Genomic DNA, 22,576 nt, shown 5'->3' with positions numbered 1-22,576 from the left:
TTTGCACATTGTATATTGTAGTTTTCATGTTAAGCATAAAATGCATTTGTGACAGAGAACATAGGGACCACAAATTCTAAATAAAATATTTACTAGTAAGCTCTTCATAGAAGAAGCTTATTGATAAGCCTATTTTAGAGAACAGATTTGTTGTTGTTGTTTTTGTTGTTGTTGTTTCGAGGTAGGGTCCCACTCTAGCTCAGGCTGACCTGGAATTCACTATGTAATCTCAGGGTGGCCTCGAACTCATGGCAGTCCTCCTACCTCTGCCTCCTGAGTGCTGGGATTAAAGGTGTGCACCACCATGCCCAGCATAAGAACAGATATTTTTAAATCCTTATAATTAATAAATTTCTATGAAAATGTTTCCAAAATCTTTGAAAACAATTGGTCTTGTTATGTTAATGATTCATTCATTAACCCAGATAATTCTTCACAATAACGCTTGTGTATTGAGCACTGTCTCACAATAGGGATACAAAGGTTAATATGAGGCTTCTCATAACTTTGAGGAGCTCTCCATCCAGTCCAGAAAGAGAGCCAGATTTGAAAATAATTTGAACATAAGGAATCAAGTACTCTATGGTAGGTGTGTACCAGGAGTGTGATAATTAATTTTATGTGGCAACTTACCTAGGCTACATGTTGGCCAGACATTTATTAGACATTATTTCTGGGTGTCTTTGTGTTTTTGAGTGCTTCTGGATGACAATGATATTTTAACTTATAGATTTAGTAAGGAAAATTGTCCTCTCCAATGTAAGTAGGCCTTACTGAATTCATTGAAGGCCTGAATAGAACAAAATAGTGAAGAAAGAATTCTCAGCTTAGACATTAATCTTCTCCTGTGGACTTGTACTCAAACTGAAACTTACAGCATTCACTTTCCTAGGTCTGGCTTTTTTAGCCCATAGTCATTTGAACCAATTCCTATATTATTCCTACATTATTTATGGATATAGAATATTACTTAATATATAATATGTAATATTATAATATATGAAACATATGTAGTCATATATTCAATATATATATATGCATTACATATTTATATATAATAATTATTACTATAATTGTTTGAGGAAAGCTTACTTTTCAGGAAAGTGTTTATGCATTCTATATGAACTTGGTTCATACTATATATAGTCACTGGCTAGGATCTCAATTTCTCAGTTCAGAGAATTACAGAATTAACATCCCTGGACCAGTCAACCCATAAAACAAGGAGATGGTGGATAAATAGCCTAAAGCTGAGAAAATTCTAATGAATATTCTGTATAATCTCTATGAGTCACTAGTGGAACTGAGCCTCTTAGAGTTTGAATATGAAATGTCCCCTATTGGCTCATGTATTGAAATCTTTGTCTCTAGTGCTGGTGTCATTTTGCAAAGCTGTGGAAAATAGAAGGCAAGGTCTACTTGAAGGAAATATGCCACTTGAGGTGTGCTTTCGAATATTATACCTGGTCTTCAGTATCTACTTCTCATTCACCATAAGATGAGTAAATTTTGTCACATGCTTCTATGAACATGATGTTCTGCCCCACCATGGGCCCAGAGCACAGAATCAATGGAACCAAGTGAGCACAGAGTGAAACCTCAGAAACCATGTGCCAAATAAATCTGTGTCACCTTAAGTTATTTATGTCAAGCACTTTGTCACAACATTGCAAATGTGTTGCCCACAGGCATTAATGATTATATCTCAATTAGCTTCTTTCCCTTCCTTGTCACATTTCTTAAGTACTCTATAAATGAGTTATTGCATAATCCTTGAAATTAATCATTTATACTCAAATCTTTGTTTCTAGCCTTATCCTATAGAAACTTAGAACGTAGAACTTCTTTGACAAACCTCACTAAGGTTGCTCAATAGCCATTCATCAATTCACTAACTTAGGTGCTTTCATTAAGTGCAGATTAGGTGGCAAAGGTTCAGGGATCAGAAAGCTAAATGACAGCAAATTCTCATTGTGAAAGTATACAAGCCCATTAGGGCGGTCGGGTTGGTAAGCTACTCATAATACTGTGATATGAGGACTCCAATAAAATTGTGGGTAGAGTAATTGGATGTTACCCAAGTTGCTTCAGGGGAAAAACAATCTAAAACATTTCTTCTCCAGTGTATCTAAGTAGATCTCATAATATTAATACAAAATCTTTACGTCTGATTGTTACAAGTAGATGAAGGGTTTGTGCAAAGTGAGACATTATAGGCAAAAGGAATGTGCACAAAAGTATAATGATATCTCACAAGTTTCTGTGTGGGAGGAAGACCATGCTAGGGAGATACACATATTGAGCCTGAAAGAAGAGGCAAGTGGTCTATAAAGGACCTTACAACTCTGCTCAGGAGTGCAACCAGTCAAAATGGGAGGAACTAACTTACACCTTAAATAGACCAGAGCTGAACATTAGTCACTTCAATTCAGTTGCCTGTGATAAATGTAATATTACTAAACACTTTATAAAGGTTAGTAGTTAAATCATATTTCCCTATCTAAAGGCATTACCTATAATCAATATGAAAATTGTTCACATTCTTTCAAACAAGATAAACCAGGTCAGGGGGGGGGTCTATGTCTATAGTTTCAGCTACTCAGAAAGCAGATGCAGAACAACTGTTTAAGCCCAGGAATTCAAGGCCAGCTTGGACAATTAAGATTCCAGCTAGAATAAATGATTAAGTAAATAAATCAATTAATAGACAGTAATAAAGATTTTAGTCTTTATTTAATCCTTAGTGAAAGTAACCATTAAAATACTTACATTTCTGAAAGGTAACTTGTGATGATTTATAATATATTAATATTCATTTCAAGCTTGTTAAGACATTTTGAGTTAATGAATAATAATGGCCTATGACAAACAGAAGGCATTCATTCTTTACCCAGTATTGACAATAGAGACTCCCCTCAGCCTACAGTTTGGCACCACTCACCCAAGTATTCAGTTCCATAGTAAGAATACATCAACGGGAATGGTTTCCTCTTTTTCATAGCATACTGCTTCCCAGAGTCCAAAATTGCCTGGCATATTGATTTGATCTGTGCTGGTGTCAGTACCTAAGTAAAGTAACAAAGCAAAAGTCAAAGCAGGATCCTTGTCTCCCCTACTTTAGGCATCAGATTTTATGGCTTTAAAAGGCCATCAGAATATCCCCAGCATTCTTTACTATATGTACATAAGTTTAAGTAACTAAAATTTCTTTCTGAAATTATTTACTTGCACATGTGTATGGGGCTGGGGACACACCAGGGCCTCTTTCCACTACAAATGGCACTTGTGCTATTTTTTTTTCCCCTCTGGCTTACATAGGTGGCTTGGGAATTGAACCCTGGCCAGCAGGATTTCCAGGCTCCCTCCACTGTTTTGCTACTTATTCTCCCCATTTTAATTTCAAGTTCATCTAGCCTCTTTAGAAATTTTTTGTCACAGTGAAAAAACACATTTTTTACTGCTGGTGGCTGTTATAAAATGTAAAGACCATCCATATAGGTGAGATATTCTTGTCATAAGAATAAGAATTTGCTGAGGGAAGAACTAGTGGTGCTAGTGGGTTGTGTTTAACAAAGTTGTTACTCTGGGTATATGGTATGGTGCAAGTCTGTCCCAGATGCCAGTCATTTAGACTGTGCTTATAAAGCCATGTCTCTATAACAAGCTGCTGCAAGACAAATTTCCTACAGCCATTTGCATTACCTGAATGAAAGCCATGTCCAATTTGCCAAGACAACACAACTAAAGAATCAGAATGACTCTGAATAGAGAATGGTTAAAATTCAAGGACTTGCAGTGTTCTACATTTTGTTCAATGTGCCCACATACACTCAGCTTTAGAGCTGTGAAGATTCAAAATGTTCTTAAGCCTTCAAAGCATTGAGGAGCTTATTAAGATTCTGTCAAGATCTTCACTATGTTCTATGACTTATCATCTCTTGGGGAGTTTGGATGTATCCTTCAGCTTATCCCGTGTATCACCAGGCCTCTTGTTCTGGTAAAGTACTTAGTACTTGTGTTTTCTAGCTCACTAGATTATCAGTTCTTTGAATTAGACTGTGACATTGGGTCATTTTGGATCCCTGAAGTCTGACAGAGAACTTGAGTTTCTAATGGGGTCCTTGCAAACAGATGAGTATGTGTTAGTTTATGTGGTATGAAAAGGGAAACTTCCTTTCCTTCCTCTTAACCTTGTTTATTTTTCTCCCTCCCTAATTTTATAAGTCACTACTCCAGTCAAACTTCTTCTAGATGGTGGCAATATGATAGTGAACATGACAGACAACACAGAAAAGTCCTGGTCAGATTAACCAGGAAAAAAAGTTACCTTCCATCTTGCTGGTTTGAATGAATCCGGGATCAAGGAAAAGTTCACTGGAATTTGGCCTCTCTCCTAAGATACACAATTTCATTTTTCTACCTACATCTGGCATTAGGATCATCAACTGTTTTTGAAAAAATTCCTAATGACTTAAGTGATAACTTAATTTACCAAATATTAGCAGGATAAAATATAATCCAGGTTTTGGTTTATTCAAATCTAGGACTTAATTTAGAAAAGATAATTACTTAAAGAGGAAACTGTTGCTAAACGTGGTACACACCTATAATCCCAGCACTTGGGAAACTGAGGCAGGGTGATCTCATATTTGAGGGCAACATGGATTACATAACAAGACCCTGTGTCAAAAGCAGTCTAAAACACGGACTGCAGGGATGGCTTAACAGTTAAGGCATTTGTCTGCAAAGCCAAAGGACCTAGGTTCGATTCCCCAAGACCCACATTAGCCAGATGCACAAGGGGTTTCACGCATCTGGAGTTCGTTTGCAGAGGCTGGAGCCCTGGTGTGCCCATTCTCTCTCTTTCTCCCTCTTTCTCTCTGTCAAATAAATAAATAAATAATATTTTTGAAAACATACTCGAAAACAAAGCATATAAAGTTCATGAACCTAGAGATGGAGAGGTTTTTCTTTCTTAGGCTTAGCTTCTCAGAAACAATTATGCCATAGCTTTCAACTTAATGTTATTAGCTTTCTATGTATGTATTTCTTGAGTTTACCCCTTGTGGTGGTTTGATTCAGGTGTCCCCCATAAACTTAGGTGTTTTGAATGCTAGGTCCCCAGCTGATGGATATTTGGTAATTAATGCCTCCTGGAGGGAGTGTATTATTGGGGGCAGGCCTACGGATGTTATAGCCAGTTTCCCCATGCCAGTGTTTGGCACATTCTCCTGTTGCTGTGGTCCACCTTATATTGGCTAAGGGGTGATGTCCACCCTCTGCTCATGCTATTGTTTTCCCCTGCCATCATGGAACTTCCCCTCGAGCCTGTAAGCCAAAATAAATCTCTTTTTCCCAGAAGCTGCTCTTGGTTGGGTGACTTCTACCAGTACTGCGAACCAGACTGCAACACCCCTCATTTCGTCCAGACCCCTGAGTACCCTATAATCCTATGTATCCTTACTACCATCTATAGTCAGCCCTAGGTCTTTCCTTAATATAAAAGCAAATTTCTCTTAAGTGAATTCCTATTCTGCTCCTATTCATTTATGGCCAAAGTTTTCATATGCTATTGAAAACATTTTGTGCTTTGGTTAGACTAACAGATGTTATTTTCAGTGTTAATTCTACTTAAATTCTTTTTTTTTGGGGGGGGGGTGTTTCAAGGTAGGGTCTCACTCTGGTCTAGGCTGACCTGGTATTAACTCTGTAGTCTCAGGGTGGCCTTGAACTCATGGTGATCCTCCTACCTCTGCCTCCCAAGTGCTGGGATTAAAGGCGTGCGCCACCATGCCCGGCAATTCTACTTAAATTCTTGAACTGTTAATTTCAAATCAACTCCTTCATGCTGGATCTCTTTCAGAAACATACTGAAAGCCTCAAAGGATTCTATCTTGATTCCATCCCTCATTTTTCCAAAAATAAACAATGTTCTTTGGCTGTATGCCTCTCTGCCCTATATTAATTCTGAGTCCATGTGACAGTGATTTTTGCAGTAGAAATAGCCACTAAGTTTTCATTTAAATTATTAAAATTCAAATTTTTCATACCCATAATTTAAAAATGGTTTATTCTGTTCCCTTTTGAACATTTATTCATGTGCTTCATTTGTTCATATGTGTATGCATTTGCCTACTTGTTTTGAAGCCAGATAATATATCACTTTGTGCTATATATGATGCTGTTACCTATTCTTTCCATCCCTTATACACAGCTCAGAACAGGGAAAATTTATGAAATATTATTTCAAAACCTCCTTTAGTCATGCATCATGTCTGGGTGGTTTCTTCTTATCTCTCAGAAACACTGTGGGAAAACAAAGAGAATATGGGTGCTTGCTTGGTAGGATAGAGAGCATTTATGCACACAGTTCTTTATCTCTAGGAACAGACAAGACCTACCCTTGAGTTTACTGATCAGCAAATAAAAGCTGAAAACAGTTCTTCTTAAAAGTCTTTGTGCCTCTTTTCTCCCCACCCTATGAACAATCAGTACAGACAGATGAGCAGGGAAGAGACTTAGGGTTATGAGCTAGATTTTATTCTCTCAATTGTCTGTTTTCTCAAATACCACTTTATTTTCGGCTTCAAGCACACAGGAAGGTGAAAGGGAAAATTCACTCTCTCCAAGAAAATGGCCTCTGGGTTTCTGAAATATTCTGATATCCTGGCAATAAGGAAACAGATTTTTCCAGTGGGGAAAAAAGTGATTGGAGATGCAGAAAGGGGCTTCCTTCCCATCAAGTCCTTCTTTATTAAAGGAAGCCTAGTTCCCTCTCCTGAATTTATAACATCAAAGGCCTATACTGCATTGATATTTTGAATTCATTAGTTTTTTTCAGTCTCTTTTTTTCATGTTGAGTTAAAAATAAAGAAACCTCAAAAATGCAAAGCAAGTCTGCAGTGCTTTGGTTTGAGCATTTTCATTAGTTTAACTGATTCCCTTCACTAATCTTATATTATTATTAGCCTGGCCTCTGAGTATGAAGAGATGAAAGAGCATTAAAACAAATGGTATGTTTCTTGGCCCTGCCTGAAAACCATACTATGACTGAATCAACTCCATGCAAAGTTGACCTTCATTAAGGAAATGAATAAAATAGACCACACTACAACATGCTTACCTTACCACAGATAACATCCTGGCACATAGCTCCTGTGAACTGCTAGCTGTATTTATTTATCCGTGTGTCAAATACCACTAGCCCTTCTGCATCCACACTGATTAGGTCCTTGATAATGGATCCAAGTCCTAAGTCCTGGGTGTATTAAGACATACTAAGCTACCAAATTCTTCTTTTCTTATTTTGTTTTTGATATGGTTTGATTTTCCAGGTATGGTCTCATTCTAGCCCATGCTGACCTGGAATTCACTATGTAGTTCAGGGTGAACTCAAATGAAATTCTTCTTCTTAACAATTGGAAATGCATGTCATGAAATAAATGAAGCTATCAGCAATCACAGTCGATGTTTATGACAAGTGAAGAGATAGATCTGGGCACCATGAACAAGCTGAGGTTTAGAAGCAGTAAGCAGGTTCTATGAAAAAGAATAATAACATAAACCACCTAAATGTAAGATTGAAAAGAGACTGGAGCAGATACTGTAGCAGAAACAGTGATATTTAGTACCTAATAGTTTAGGGATCCTCTCTTCCGGTTCTTTGTCCAGTTTCTATAGAACATACACTTCTGTCCTCTTGATCTTTCTCTTTACCACAGTCATTTTAGACAGTCTCCTGCTGGATGTCTTTCTGTTTTTATTTTTGTTTGTGCAAAAGATCCTAACCCAAATGGGCATAGACATAAAGTCAATGCTTTCATTTTTCACTTCTCCACCTTCCACACAAACACATCAGCTTTGCCACCTGACATCTTGGGTCTTTTCAACCAAAATAACAATGCCTGATGCATACAGGATAGGGACCCTAGTCTTAAATGATCTGTCTTAAAATTCTGTGAAAAGCTCATTAAGACGACTGTAGTATTCTAGTTACTGCCCACCCTGTTGCCCTCTTACAGTGTACTCAATAAACTATTCTTATTTTGGTCTAAAGGATGAATTTATCCACCATCCACCAAACTTTTCTCCACTGCTGTGGTGGCTAGACATCCTGTATAAGCCCCCCCCACACACACACATACACACACACACACACACACACACACACACACTTCATTTGAGACATTTGAGATCTGAGAGGTTTCTATTCCTTAAAGTGTTAAAGTGTGCTTTATGGACCAGAAGTCAGGATATCACCTAGAAGCTAGATAGAAATGAAGGTTCCTAGGTTCTGTCCCAGACCCTCTGAATTTTAGCCAGATCATCAAGTTGTATGCATGTACCTTAAGGTTTTAGAAACACTGTTTTAACAAAGGTTACCTACCTATGAATTCTTAAAATTATCCCAATACTAACTTAAGTCCTGACAACAATGTACATCTAAATTATACAAATCTGACTTTCCACTGACATTTTTCCAGTTATAATGACTATGTCTTTTATTTATGTAGGAGGAAAAGGAAGGTTGATAGAAGAATAGGACAATTTTTTTTTGATCTGCAGAACAGCTACTAAAGATAGTGCTCACACTTTCCTACCACTTCTATATAGAGTTCCAAGAGACAAGTTCCTTTCACAGTCCATCTAATGAATCAATTGATATGTAAGTTTTATTTAATCATAAAGAACCATCAGTAACTGTGTCTTATGCTTTAAAGCCCAGGAACAGAGTTAGTTATTTTGTTTACTGTAGAAAGATTTACTTTAAGATAAGGTCTGAATATGTAGCTTGGTTGGCCTTTCTCAGCCTCAAGAATGGTAAAAATCACAGGTGTGTGCCACCACATTTAGTTTGATCTACAAATTTTGCTAAAAGATTTTTCTTCCTAAACCTTAATTATTAGTTGAATATGTGGTAATTTCATTGTAAGTATGCATTTTTCTTGTACACCATCTAAATTACATTTTTGAAAAGAGGTAGAACAAAAAGGAAGATTTTTGCAATATAGAAAATAGGTATTTTAGGGTGACAACTCAGTGAGTATAAATTGTTAATGTCAAGCCACTGTTCTCAAACTGATCTGACAGCCAATCTTAAACAAAAGTTTAAGATTGTTTTGTCTTAAGAAAAGTCAGGAGGCTCTAGAATTACCAACCTGGACCTTGCTCAATACCATCAAAACTTTTATGCAGTTGTCCTAAAATGTCCTGAGGGACCATCTGAGTTGAATGCAGAGTCACTGGTTCAATACCACACCAGACATAGAAGAAGCAGTAAGAATATGATATTACTTTGCATATTTCCTCTAGATATTTATTTCATCTATATCCTTTGTTCTTTCATACTTGTGATAGCATGAGCTTCTGCTCTGAAAAGATGCAGTCATTTGACTATCAATTACAAGAAAACAACTTTTGATACCAATGGCTTTGAGGATAAAGGCTTTTAAAAATATTTTATTTATTTATAAGAGAGAGAGAAAAAAAAAAGAGGCGATATATACAGAGAGAATGGGCACGCCAGGGCCTCTAGCCATTGCAAACGAACTTCAGACATCTAGTGTATCTGATTTATATGGGTATTGAGGAATTGGACCTGGGTCCTTCAGCTTCACTAGCAAGCGACTTAACCACTAAGCCATCTCTCCAGCCTTTTGAGCTTTTACAGTCTATGTATTTTTAGACTTAAAGTTGATACCATATAATCTAGAACTAAAGAGTAAACTGGTACATGCGCTCTGTTAAGAGCAAAACAGCTTTCCAAAGAATATCTCTTAGAAATGAGCCTTCATGAAGTCCATATTGTTAGTACTGAATAACAGAAACAGAGCAGGCTTCTCGTTCTTAGAAAGTGCACAGCCAAGCAGTATGACCCAAAGTAAGCAAAGAAGGATTTATAAACCTTCTAAGGTAGTAAAACTAAAGTCCCATCTTACACAAAGACATGTTGTTTAAATTGAGTCGAGTCCTATGGTTCATTATAATATCAGTGAGCCAAGGACACAGTATCCCTGTTATCACAGACATTTAAGAGGATAATTTAAGTAAATCCATATCCTGCTCCATATATTATCATCTAAAGTATGTCTCATTTTTGTCAGTCTTCTTAATCTTATTAATTAACAGGGCTATCTTTATAAAGAAATCACAATTAAGTAAACAATGTGCCTCATGTCACGTTGCTCAAAGAAAGTTCAACAGGAAATAAAACCCATTCACAAGTTCAATGTTCAACTAAAGACACTCACTAAAAATTTAAGGATGTACATAAGAAAAGCAGTGACCAACTGCTATGACACATAATTAAGTACATGGAAAGTTCTGAAAAATGGAGGTGCTACATCTAAAGTTGTTGAATATTTTATTTCTTTGAGAGAGGTAGGTCAAACAACTAATAATAATAATAATGATAACAATAATAATGTCATGTTTCTTTCTTTCTGTTTTTCCGGGTCATGTTTCTTATAGAAAAAAATATATCTAGAAGTAGATAACTGCTGATATTGAACACTGACTTGTGATATAATAGCCAGGGTGATGCAATTCCATCTTTTTCTCCTCATGTTAACCTATAGGCCGAACATGATCATTACCACTCAAGATGCTATGGGTATATACAAGGCAGGAAGAAATAGGGAAGGTCAGCACAAGCCATACATATTCTCTTTTATCAGGAAAACAAAAGATTTCCCAGACCCCTCAAATAGACATATACTGGCATGAAATTCAGAGTTCTGTTTGACATGAACACCCACGCTGAAGGTTAAGAAATTAGAAAATCAAGTAATTTTCATAGAGCATTACATAGCCAAACAAAACATGATTTCATTGTGTAAGGACAATATGGAAAATGGAGATCTTATAGGTAACAGTGTCTGAAACTGTACTGAACTATAAGAAAACATATGTTCTGAAATATTTTTGTGAGCTTCTCATGATCATATCTGAACATATGTTGATGGAAAGCACATTTAATTCTTTTAAAAATTTCATTGCTTGGGGCTGGAAAAATGGCTTAACGGTTAAGGTGTATGCCTGCAAAGCAATAGCATCCCGGTTTGATTCCCCAGGACCCACGTTAGCCAGATGCACAAGGGGGCACATGCATCTGGAGTCCATTTGCAGTGCCTGGAGTCCCTGGCATGCCCATTCTCTCCCCCCCTCTCAAACAAATAATAAAAATAAAATAAAATTTCATTGTTTTTCACCACACATGAAACCACTATATACTCAAATTTGTGCTCTGCTACTGAGGAACCTTTGACTAGGATTTGCATTTAATTTCAGAAGCTGTTGGACAAGCAATTGGTCAAGTCTAGTTTTTCCACACTTAGCCTATTCAACTACCACATAAATACATTTTCTGCCAGACTAATATACTATATAGGAAGCATGTTTGTAAAGGATGCACATCTTTCTCTATACTGGTAACTCAGAAAGATCTAGGGATAACTATTTTAACACATCTAGATAGATCTTATTTTATTTCAAATCTGTTCTTTTGTGTGAAACAGGAGCAGGAAATAAGTTATGAAATGCATAGCGTCCTCAACTTTAAAAAGAATGGGTGGAATTACATGGCTTCCAGGCAAATAATGAGGGACATTTCCAGAAGTTGAGTCTAGATTACTCTTAGTTTTCAATTGAGAGTCAGTCTGTGAGTTGAGAAAAATGCCATGGAAAAGGACAGAACATACTTACATATGATAGAGAGATTCAAATCTAGCTGACGTCTGTCTCTTATACATAAATAAGCTTGTATGTTGAAACAAGATCTCACGTATTCCAGACTGGCTTCAAACAAACTCATTATGTAGCTGAGGATGACCTTGAATTTCAGATCCTTCTGCCTCATCTTTTGAGTGCTAAGATTACAAAGCATACTTGACCAGGCCTAGTTTATATGATGCTGGAGATCTAATTCATGGCTTCATACATGCTAGGCAAGCATTCAACCACCTGTTTATTATATAATTCCAAAGATTTATAGAATTAGAGCCAATATTCCTATGTCTCATTTACCAATAGTCATCTTTTGTTAATATTGGAAATATTTGCCTTACCATTCCATGTAGGAAGAAAATCCATTTTAGAGTAAATTGCATATATAATAATATCCACTTACCAAGCAAACTTCAATGTATACATCATATAAGCATGGATATTCTCTTACCTTACTACAATGTAACTAACTATTGAAACCAGGAAGTTTAACGCTGATATAATACCAATACATCCTATCTTTACATTTTTATGATAATATAAAAAATGTCCCTTACAACTATTTCATTTTCTGCCACAGGAACCAATCCAGAATTGGTCATTCATTGAATTTAACTGTCGTGTCCCTTTAGACTTCATCATTATGGAACAGATTCCATGCCTTTCTCATTTTTCCCTTTGACTTTAAAATTTTTGAAGAAATGGGTACTTTATTTAAGATGTCCCTCAAATTAAATGTTCCTCATGATGAGATATATCCTATGGATATGGAGCAGGAAGACCCCAAAAGTGATTTTTGCAGGCCATGATGGTACCCCTGGTTTTAAAATTAAACTATTTCAAATGGAATCTATATTGCCTGAGATTTAAAAAGTTGTGACTAACCTATAGTTCTCAATGCTAAGGACTCAAATTATTCTTATACTGGCTTAGTGGCAAAGTATGTCATTGCTTAAGCCTGGCTCCTCACCAACTGGGAAGGCCCACAATTTAGACAATTTAGGGCAAAAAAAGCAGTTCATAAGTTCACTACACTATAGAAGTCAGATAAATCGGCCAAGTCAATGGATGGGTAGACAGGTAGGTACAAGAGTTCAGAGTCCAGGATGTCAAAGTCAGTATTCACCAGTCAATAATGATCATAAGCTCTGAGTTCAGGGAAGGGGTTGTGGGCTCACTGCCTAGTGTTATAAAGCTAATGGGTGGAGCTGGCCTTGAGCCCATATATATTAGTCATAGACTAGTGGAATGCAGGAGGTAGGTGTTTGTGGCTATGGCAGAGTCTGAGAAGCCAGCATTATCTCATATATATCAGTGTCTGTAATACCAAGTTTCCCCCTTACTTTAAACAAAGTTTTACAAACTGTAACATGTATGCCAATTCTCTAGCAATCTTTTTTTAAATTTTATTAGCATATTCCATGATTATTATTAAAAAAAATCCCATGGTAATTCCCTCCCTCCCCCACTCTCTAGCAATCTTGTTGAAATGCAGTGCCTAGTCCAGCAAGTCTGCTGTATGGTATGAGATTATGCATTTCTAAGATGGCTTTATATGATATGAGTGGGCCTTGTTCAAGCCATCCAATGAATTTCAAAGCCAAAGAATGTTATTTTGGGCTATGGCAGAAATGGAGGTGCTATCATGAAATAATATACACTAGAGTCAGCATTACTAAAATTCCTATTGACACCATCACATAAAGCTTCTTTGGCTTAGCCAATTCAAAACTCACTGAATACTAAGTCATTTAAATGCAAAGGTAGGTCAAAAAAATGGAGGTGTAGGAAAAGAAAAGGAGATATACATGGCATGTTGTCAAGCCAGAAATAAAGCCAAGTTCCACAAATGTTAAACAATGAATAATGGTTTTATTTGCAAAATGTACAAGAAATCTCGTTTTGATAGACTTTAGAATGTGTATGACCTGAGAAAGGGTGGCTCCCCATGGCAGAGGAAGTGTTGACTTTGCACCCATCATCATTTTTTATATGGAAAATTATAGTCTACCTACAAAACATAACAAATCTGGTGACTCAGGATAATTTCCCTTTAGCAAGCACCTTTAAATAGGCTTGTCACAGACTTTCCATAATACTCCCAGATGTTCTAAAACGAAGAAGGTTAGAATTGAAGTAACAAGGACATTCCTTACAGGAAACAAGAACCTGTTTATTATTAGCAATTCACATTTCTGGCAAATTCTTTAAAATCAGTACCTTTTATAAGGCTCTGTCTTGGAAAAATAGAAGTAGCAATTTATATTATACCTCTGTAACAGGTAAATTTAGGACACACACAGCATAGGAAACACTGTATTAAAAGGCAATGCATGCAGCAAATTGTTTAAGTTCCTTTTCAATTAAAGGGAAAGTATCTTAACTCTTGAGAACAAAGATACTATTTTACTCCAGCAGAGGGAGCCTGTGAAACAACCAAAAAAAAAAAATGCTCAATACTCAAATACTACCATTCCCGTGAGCTTGTCACCATGAAGGGTCATTTGCCAAAAAGAAAAAAAAAAGTTACAGATTACTGAAGTATAAAATCTTAACTGTGACCTTAAAATAAGTGATTGCAGGTACTCAGTCCATACTTGCTTAGTGAACAAGTGGTCTGACTGTTCAGCCATGAAAGGGATAAAATAGATCTATATGTGTGGATATTGAAAATTCCCTAACATATTGAGTAACTAAATAAACAGGATGCATATAGTGTACATTACACGCTCCATTCATACATGCATGTTCATGGATATTCTTAGAATGTTCCAGGGAAGATTCAGAAGAAGCAAGTATAATTAGTCACTTATGGGATAAAAGAACAAAATGGGGACTGGGAGTCTAAGGTTAGAGGAAGACTAACCACTCAATTTTTCTCCCTGTTGTGCATTTGGATTTTTTTTTAACCAACTGTGTGCCTTTTCAAAACAGAAAATCTACTTCATAAAAATAAATAAGATCACAAATAAATGAATGAACAGTCAAAAGGATATATAGAAAACATAAACCTAATAGCCTTCTTATGACTTGAAAAATTATGTTTTTAAAAGAATAACAGTTTTTAAACGATGTTCTAGTGAAGCAAATGTGCAAGGTTAGTTTTTCAGGAAGTACTGAATTTCATCCAATAGATAGAAAATGACCTGAAAAGCAAAGTAATGATAGCTTTTCAGTTAGTAAAGGAAGTGAGGTTATTTACATGACTCTGAAGACATAGGAAAGATAATGTCTACATTATCATCATGGCTCATTTTCTACTATGAAGAGACCAGAGGGCTAAGACTCTCAACTTACACCTACAGTATGACTAGTACAGAACAATATGTGTTCCCCACGCACTGAAACATTATGAAATTTCAAAACAGTCACTTGTGTTTAGTCAAAAAATAAATAAATAAACTTACAATATTCATGTTATCCTCAAGTAGAAATAAAAGTTCTAGACTTTTGTGGAGAGTGAATGCAGAGTTATCAGGGAAGAACTGAACCACACTTGGCTAAAGAAATTATACTCAGTGCAAAAATATGTCTGTCAAAGCGTGTCAGTTCAGAAGCCAAACAAACATCTTCATTCTCCATCCATCAGTGAAGTTATTTAATGGACCTTTATATCCTTGAAATAAATTAAGGAGTAATACATGCAATGGGATTTTATGTCATACCTTAGGGAATGTACAGTCGTGTCTGGGATAACAGTGGGTCATAATGTTCTGAAGTACTGAAAACAAAATAGTATAGGCAGCTAGAAAAGGGATAGGAGGCTTCACACAGAATTTGTAACATAAAACATACCTAAAACTATAGGCATCCAAAGAGGTTAAAAAAAAAAATCTTACTGGAACCACCAGCAAAGTGAGCAAATAGAAACCAAACCATGAAGACGAGAAAGAATAATGTTCAAGTTAAATGAAGAAACTCAGTTAGTTTGTAGCTGGCTTGGAGCGCATGAGGAAGAGAAGCTTTAGCAAAGGTATCTTGGGAAGCATGAAGTAGGAAAGACCCAGCTGAAGCATCAAACTATCAACTATCCTCAGGAGTCACTGGTTTAGTCTATGGGAGCAACACCAAGGTTATGCCACCACTGAAGTGGAAAGGAGCAGCTGCTGAACTGAGTCAGATTTGGTAGAGCTCTTTCCATTTCAAATCTCCAAGTGCCTTCACATCTCTTTACTGTGTTTCATGAAGGAGGACCACCCACAGTTCAAGATCAATTATGCTATATCATAAAATCAGGAAAATTGAATATTTGGACATAATACCAGAAACAGTGAAGTGTTACATGTTAATAAGTGAATATTTACAACAAAAGAAAACAAATAATTTTGTTGAATTAGCAGAGAAGATGTAGTTCTCAGGTAAGCTGAGGAAAACTGCAAACAAAAGCCAACCATTGTTAACAAAAGTGGCAAGATGTTATCATATTCTCAATATTTAGACTGTTGCTTTTAATGTTCTATTTCCATAAAGGCAAAAACATTTTTAATGGGTTTGCACTGATTCACCATAAATATTACCTTCAGCTAGAATTTTCTTTAGCAGAAGAATTTTCTGGAACACAATATTTATAGTTACAAAAAGCTTACAAGTGCTGGAAACATGACTTATCAGTTAAGGTGCTTGTCTAAGGACCCATGTTTGACTCTCCAGATCCCACATAAGCCAGACATACAAGGTAACACAAGCATACATACACACAAGGTCGCACATGCACACAATTTTGCTCTCCAATATTAAGCACCCACTGATCTTCGGCTATAAGAGGGACTACACCCATTTGATTCTCTCTAAATTAATAATGCTTATCCCATTTAACCTGCGCTGACTTCATTCAGTCTGATAGGAGGTTGTCTCCAGTACTAATTCATGTATTCAAGGATGCTGGGTTCTATCAGCACAAGGGTGAAGGAGATAGATAATGAGGACACTCAACAACTACCAAAGCAGAGATCCAGAGACTCCTAAGAGCCCATCACTGAAGTAGACTTAAAACACACTCAACATGGATCAGGGAATTTTATGGAAGAGTGCGAAGAAAGATCACTAGAGCCACAAGTTGGGATATTATGCACAGAGACATTGTCTCTCCCCCATTACTGACTGTTGTCCCCATAATGCATGACCCAAAGTCCCTATGGGGCAGTGATGAGGGAAAGAATGTTACCAACAGGTGTTGTTTACATATGTCCATATTTAATAAAAGTAAATTAAAAAATAAATAAACTTTGGCAGAAAATTAGAGAAAAATAATTGAAGTAGGAGCTTCTATGAGGATGGAGAGTCCACACTGAGGAAAGAAAATTTTCTAAAGAGAAATAAGTGCAGCCTACTGGTAGATTGATCGAGACAAAAGGGAATATATGATACAAGTAAGTGTTTGAGTACCACAGTTGAATAGGACTTCTATGTAGCTGTTTTCCTTTGCAAGGGGAAATGGGATAATACAAAATTTCCCCTGAGTGAGAAGAAACAGTTTCAACATCTGACAACAGGATTTCAAGTGAAAAAAATGGAGCCTATAGCCTGCCTTGATCAAGAGCAGATCATGTCACTAAAGTAATGGCATGTAATTCACAAGTATCACAGTTTAATACTAAGGCATATTTCCAAATTGCAACCACATAATCTAAAGATAATCTGGCTCAAATTTAAATCATGATTTGTAAGTGTCCTCATAACCCCCCCCAATTGTGATTAATTTCAATTTAAATTACTTTAATTTTAATTTACTATCTCTATATTTCCTTGATTGGGTAGAGTATGCTCTAGACATTCCACCCGACTTCTAACTAAATCAACCATGATTTCCTTTGTAAACTGGGCTTCCATAAAAGATTCTACATGAATAAAGGGTTCAAACAATTCCCATTTTACTTATTTATTTGCTTGTTTAATTGCTTATTTATTTTTTGTAGTGCTGGGGTTCAAAACCAGGGCCTTGTGTATGGCAGGGAACTTTTCTACCATGGACAGTATTCCCAGCCCCATAGATTTTTAAATAGATAAATCCTATTTGACTCTTATGTTTCAAAAAATCCATAAAAAAATAACAGTTCTACCCCTACGTTTCACCTTCCCTGCCTTTATTCATGGTTTTCCCCTTCCCGGGAATGCACTTATTCCTTATCTCACCTAAAAAAGCCCTATGAAACATGTTGAGGGCTAATCCCCAAATTTTCACTGAAGAATACTTTTTCCCTACAAACAGTGCAATTGTCCTTAAATATGGGATGAGATGCCTCAAGCTTATGAAAGATACATGATATCCCAGTCAACTAGCGATTATATGCCTTGGGTCTAACCAATGACAAAGGGGATACTTGCTCAAAAGCTTCAAAAGTTGTCTTCTTAAGAAAATGGAGGGTTTTTATGTTATGTCTGTGTGTTTCATTCATTTGAATATAGTTTGATGAAGATGTGACTCTTAGAACTAAACTGTCTTGTGACCATAGGGTAAAAGAAGAGGACTATATAGACACTTGACATAGAACCCAGAATACTTGAATACATGAATCAGCACTGGAGACAATCTACTTTCAGACTGCTTTTTCTGCAAGAAAAAAAAAAAAAAACTCTTAAGTCACTGTCAGTAAACTATTCCGTTACAAGCAAATGTGCTCTGAAGTGATAAACTTTCTCCATCCTCTAAAGCTCCCTGTAGAGAACATTTTCATAGATCTTCCCACTTAGCAAAATGCCCCTGTACTTCCTTCAATTCTTTTGTTCCTGTACTCACATCTGTGAGTGGTCTTTATTGCATCTAATTATTCATTTTAAAATTTCTTCTTTCTTTTGAATGATAGCCCCTTGTGGATAGTACATTAATATGTTGTTCTTCTGACAGAGATGATCTCCGAAAAGCATGTTTATAAAACGCTAATGTGTATACAAACCACTTTAGAATCCTGTGTAAAATGCAGAGCTCTGGTTTCCACCTATAGTAAGCCTGAAGTAAGGGCCCAAGATAATGCTGAAGTGTTGGTCCAGGAGCCACTCTCTGATGAAAAATTGCTATAAAACTCTGTGTATCATTTATATTATCCTTGTCACACATCATTTTTTTTTGCTGGAAATCTCTTTCTTGTTGTACTGTATCATTAGAAAACATGTGAATTCTTTGAGGGCTAAAACCATATCTGGTACACCCAGAGTATCTATCCCAATGGCACTCAAAAAGTCTTTTGTTATTTTAGAGAGTTATGAGTGTTTGTCAGTGGTGGAGCATGTACCAAGTATGTATGAGATCCAATGTTCCATCTTCAGTCCTCCACATACACAACAGAACTTTGAAAAACTAAATGACTAAATGAATAAGTGAAGTGAATACAGCCACCCAGATTTGGGTCAAGCTTAATATTTCTAGCATTAATGAGTGAAATAAGCTAGTACCTCACTGGCATGGATGCAGAAAAAAATCAACAGTTTTGGAATTATGCTGAGTAAAATCCCACCAAGAGCCTTTTCCTAATATTGGACCCCCATTACAATGTAGAGACACTATGATTGCATTACTCCTCTCTGTTGCATCAAGTCACACATTTTATGAGTTATATATTTAAATTACACACTTCATTCCCAATAGTTCTCTGATCCAAAAGGTATCTCTTCAAGTAATCTAGTAACTGCTCACCTGCACCACCAGAGTAAGGACTCCTGAGCTGATTGCATTCCAAAGCCCTGGGCATTGAGTAGGCTGACCATGGTCCAGATGACTGCTACCCACCCTGCAGGTACAACCCTAGCCCCCACTCACTCTGTTTGAGGATCAGATCCATTTAGCAGTGACTACACTAATACAACAAGAAAATAAAATTATACACCAATATCCCTGATGAACTTATGCAAAAACTCTCAATAAAATCCTTTCAAATAGAATTGAAGGATACATAAAAAGTATCATGCACTTCAATCAAGTGGGTTAAATCTCAGGATTAAAAGGAATGTTCAACATATGAAAATTAATAAACATAATGCATCACATAAATAGACTTAAAGACAAAAATCAAATGATTACTTCAATGGATGCAGAAAAGGCCTTCAACAAAATATGACATCTCTTAATGATTAAAGCTCTAGAGAATAGGAATGGAAGTATCATATTTCAATATAATAAGGACTATGCATAACATAACTAAAGTCCATGTCAATCAAAACGGGGGAAAATTTGAAGTATTCCCACTAAGAACTGAAACAAGACAAGAACATCCAATCTCTCTATGGTAAATTAGCATAGCACTTGAAGTCTTAACTCCAGCCACAAGAGAAGGAAATCAAAAAGGTATATATTGGAAAAGAAGACAACAAAGTAGCCTTACTTGTAGATGGTATTATTCCATACATAAATTACTCAAAAGAACCCCCCCCAAAAGACTCTACGAGCTGTTAAACTCTTTCATCAAAGTGGCAAGATATAAAACCAACACACAAAAAATCAGTAGCCTTCACATATACCAATGACAAACATAAATAGAGAGAAATCAGGGAAGGAGCTAAATTTACAACAGCCACAAAAAATTTAATATCTGACTGGAGAGACGGCTTGGTGGTTCAAGGTGCTTGCTTGTAAAGCCTGATGGCCCAGGTCCATGTCCCCAGTACCCATGTAAAGCCAAATGCACTAAGTGGCACATGTGTCTGGAGTTTATTTACAATGGCAGGAGGGCTTAGTGTGCCAATTCTCTCATTAAGAACACTAAAAAGAAATTGAAGAAGACATAAGACAATGGAGAGGTCTCCCATGCTCATGGATTGGAAGAGTTAATATCATGAAAATGGCCATCCTACCAAAAGCAATATAAAGACTCAGTGCTATTCCAGTCAAAATTCCAGGAGCATTCTTCACAGAAACAGAAAAAAAATAATGTCAAAATTCATATGGAAGCACAAAATGCCTTTGATAGCAAAAAATAACTCTGCTGGTGACAACATTATATATGATTTCAAAATATACTATAAAGCCAAAGTAATAAAAGTAGCATGGTATAGACACATCAGTCAATGAAATACAATAAAAGTTCTAGGTATAAGTTCTAGTAACTATAGCCACCTGAAATTTGTCAAAGAGACTAAAATCTTACACTGTAGAAAAGACAGCATTTTCAACAATGGTAGTGTAGAAACTGGATAGCCACATGTTGATGAGTGACTCTAGAACTAAATCTATAACCCTGTACAGAAATAAGCTCCAAATGGATCAAGGACCTCAACAAAATACCTAAAACTCTAAAATGATTAGAAGAAAATGTAAGGAGATTACTACAAGATGTAAGTGTAGGTCAAGACTTTTAATACCCCAGCAGCCCAAGGAATTAGACAAATACTTGACCACTGTGATCTCATGAAATATAAAAGCTATTGAACAGCTAAGTAAATCATCAGCAGAGTCAATAAACAACCTACAGAATGGGAGAAATCTTTACCAGCTAAATATCTCACAGCAGTTTAATATATAGAATAAATAATTAATTCAGAAAACAAATTCAGGGAAATAAACAGAGAATTCCCAAAATTAGCATCTAAAATGATGTTCAACATCTTACCCATCAGGAAAATGCAATTTAAAACTACTTTGAGATTCCAAAGTTGTTTCAGAATGTTTCAGAAATCAAATGGGTGCTAAAGATCTGGATCAACAGTTGGAGGTGCTTACTTGCAAAGCCTGACTACCTAGGTTCTCTTTCCCACTACCCATGTAAAGCCAGACACACAAAGGGGTGCATATGTCTAGAGTTCATTTGCAGAAGCAGGAGGTTCTGGCTTGTCCATATTCATTCTCTCTCCTCCCACTCTCTCTTGCTCTCTGTCAGCTCCACTTTGCTGGCATGAATATCCAATCAGACACAGTTTATGGAAGGAAGTGGTTTATTTCAAGCTTAAAGATCCAGGTACAGTTCCCTCAATGGTGGAAGAAGCTGCTTACTTCCATACATCCAAACAAAGAGAGAGAGAGAGAGAGAGAGAGAGAGACAGAGAGAGAGAAACTACAGGAAAAATACCAACACCAGTAGGCAGCATGAATCCCACCAGAGATCAAACTGCTTATTCTCTCCATACCTTTAAGCTGAAATAAGATCCTGCCCCAGTGATATGACCCCTCTAGCAAATTCTGGTAAGGGTGTTGGGAAACAGGAATCTTTATTTACTGTTGGTGGGAGTGCAACTTGTATAGCCATTATTGAAATCAGTATGGAGTTTTCTCAAAAATTTAAAAACACATCTGCCATATGACATTTCTATACTACTTCTGGGCATATACTTTAAAGAGTACTCTTTATAATAGAGATACTTGCTTAGCTACTCTATTCACAATACTTAGGATATGGATTCAGCCCAAGTGCCCATCAGCTGATATAAGATGTGTACACAGTGGAATTCTACTCAGCAGTAAGAAAAAAAGAAATCATAAAATTTTCAGGAAAATGGATGGACCTGGAAAAAAAATCATACTGAGTAAGGTTACACAGGCTCAGAGAGACAACTGCCACATGTTCTCTCTCATATGTGGTTCCTAATATGGAATAATTTGCTATGTTTATAACTTGTGTACTGATAAGGAAACTACATTGAGGCTTGGAGAGGCAGAGCAGAGAAGAATGAGAAGAGGCAAGTGAAAGGACAGAATACATGGGATAGAAATGCCTGGAGAGGTGGGGAAACAGAGGGAGTGGAGGGTGAAGACACACAAAACTAATGGCACGAATCAGTACCATAGAAACCTTCCTCCGGTTTAGTAATTAAAAGTTGTAACTCTCTTAATAGGAGAGGGGATGGTTAGGGAAGAAGCACACTGCTGGGGTTGAGAAAGTTTACCCTAAGACCATAGACAGTTGCTGGTAAATCCCAGCATCAGAAT

General features: G+C 36.5%; 1 protein-coding gene across 1 annotated transcript in view; it reads right to left on the bottom strand.

Annotated features, from left to right (window-relative positions):
* Positions 1-22,576, bottom strand: part of Lancl3 (LanC like 3) — a 94,555-nt gene that overhangs the window by 26,961 nt on the left and 45,018 nt on the right. Inside the window, exon 2 of the mRNA XM_004665731.2 lies at positions 2,942-3,065. Within this exon, the coding sequence (XP_004665788.1) occupies positions 2,942-3,065 (124 nt within the window). The remainder of the gene's footprint in view (positions 1-2,941; positions 3,066-22,576) is intronic.

This window comes from Jaculus jaculus, chromosome X, assembly GCF_020740685.1.
Source record: "Jaculus jaculus isolate mJacJac1 chromosome X, mJacJac1.mat.Y.cur, whole genome shotgun sequence".
Taxonomy (NCBI): Eukaryota; Metazoa; Chordata; class Mammalia; order Rodentia; family Dipodidae; genus Jaculus; species Jaculus jaculus.
This window is presented reverse-complemented; position numbering and strand designations above follow the sequence as displayed.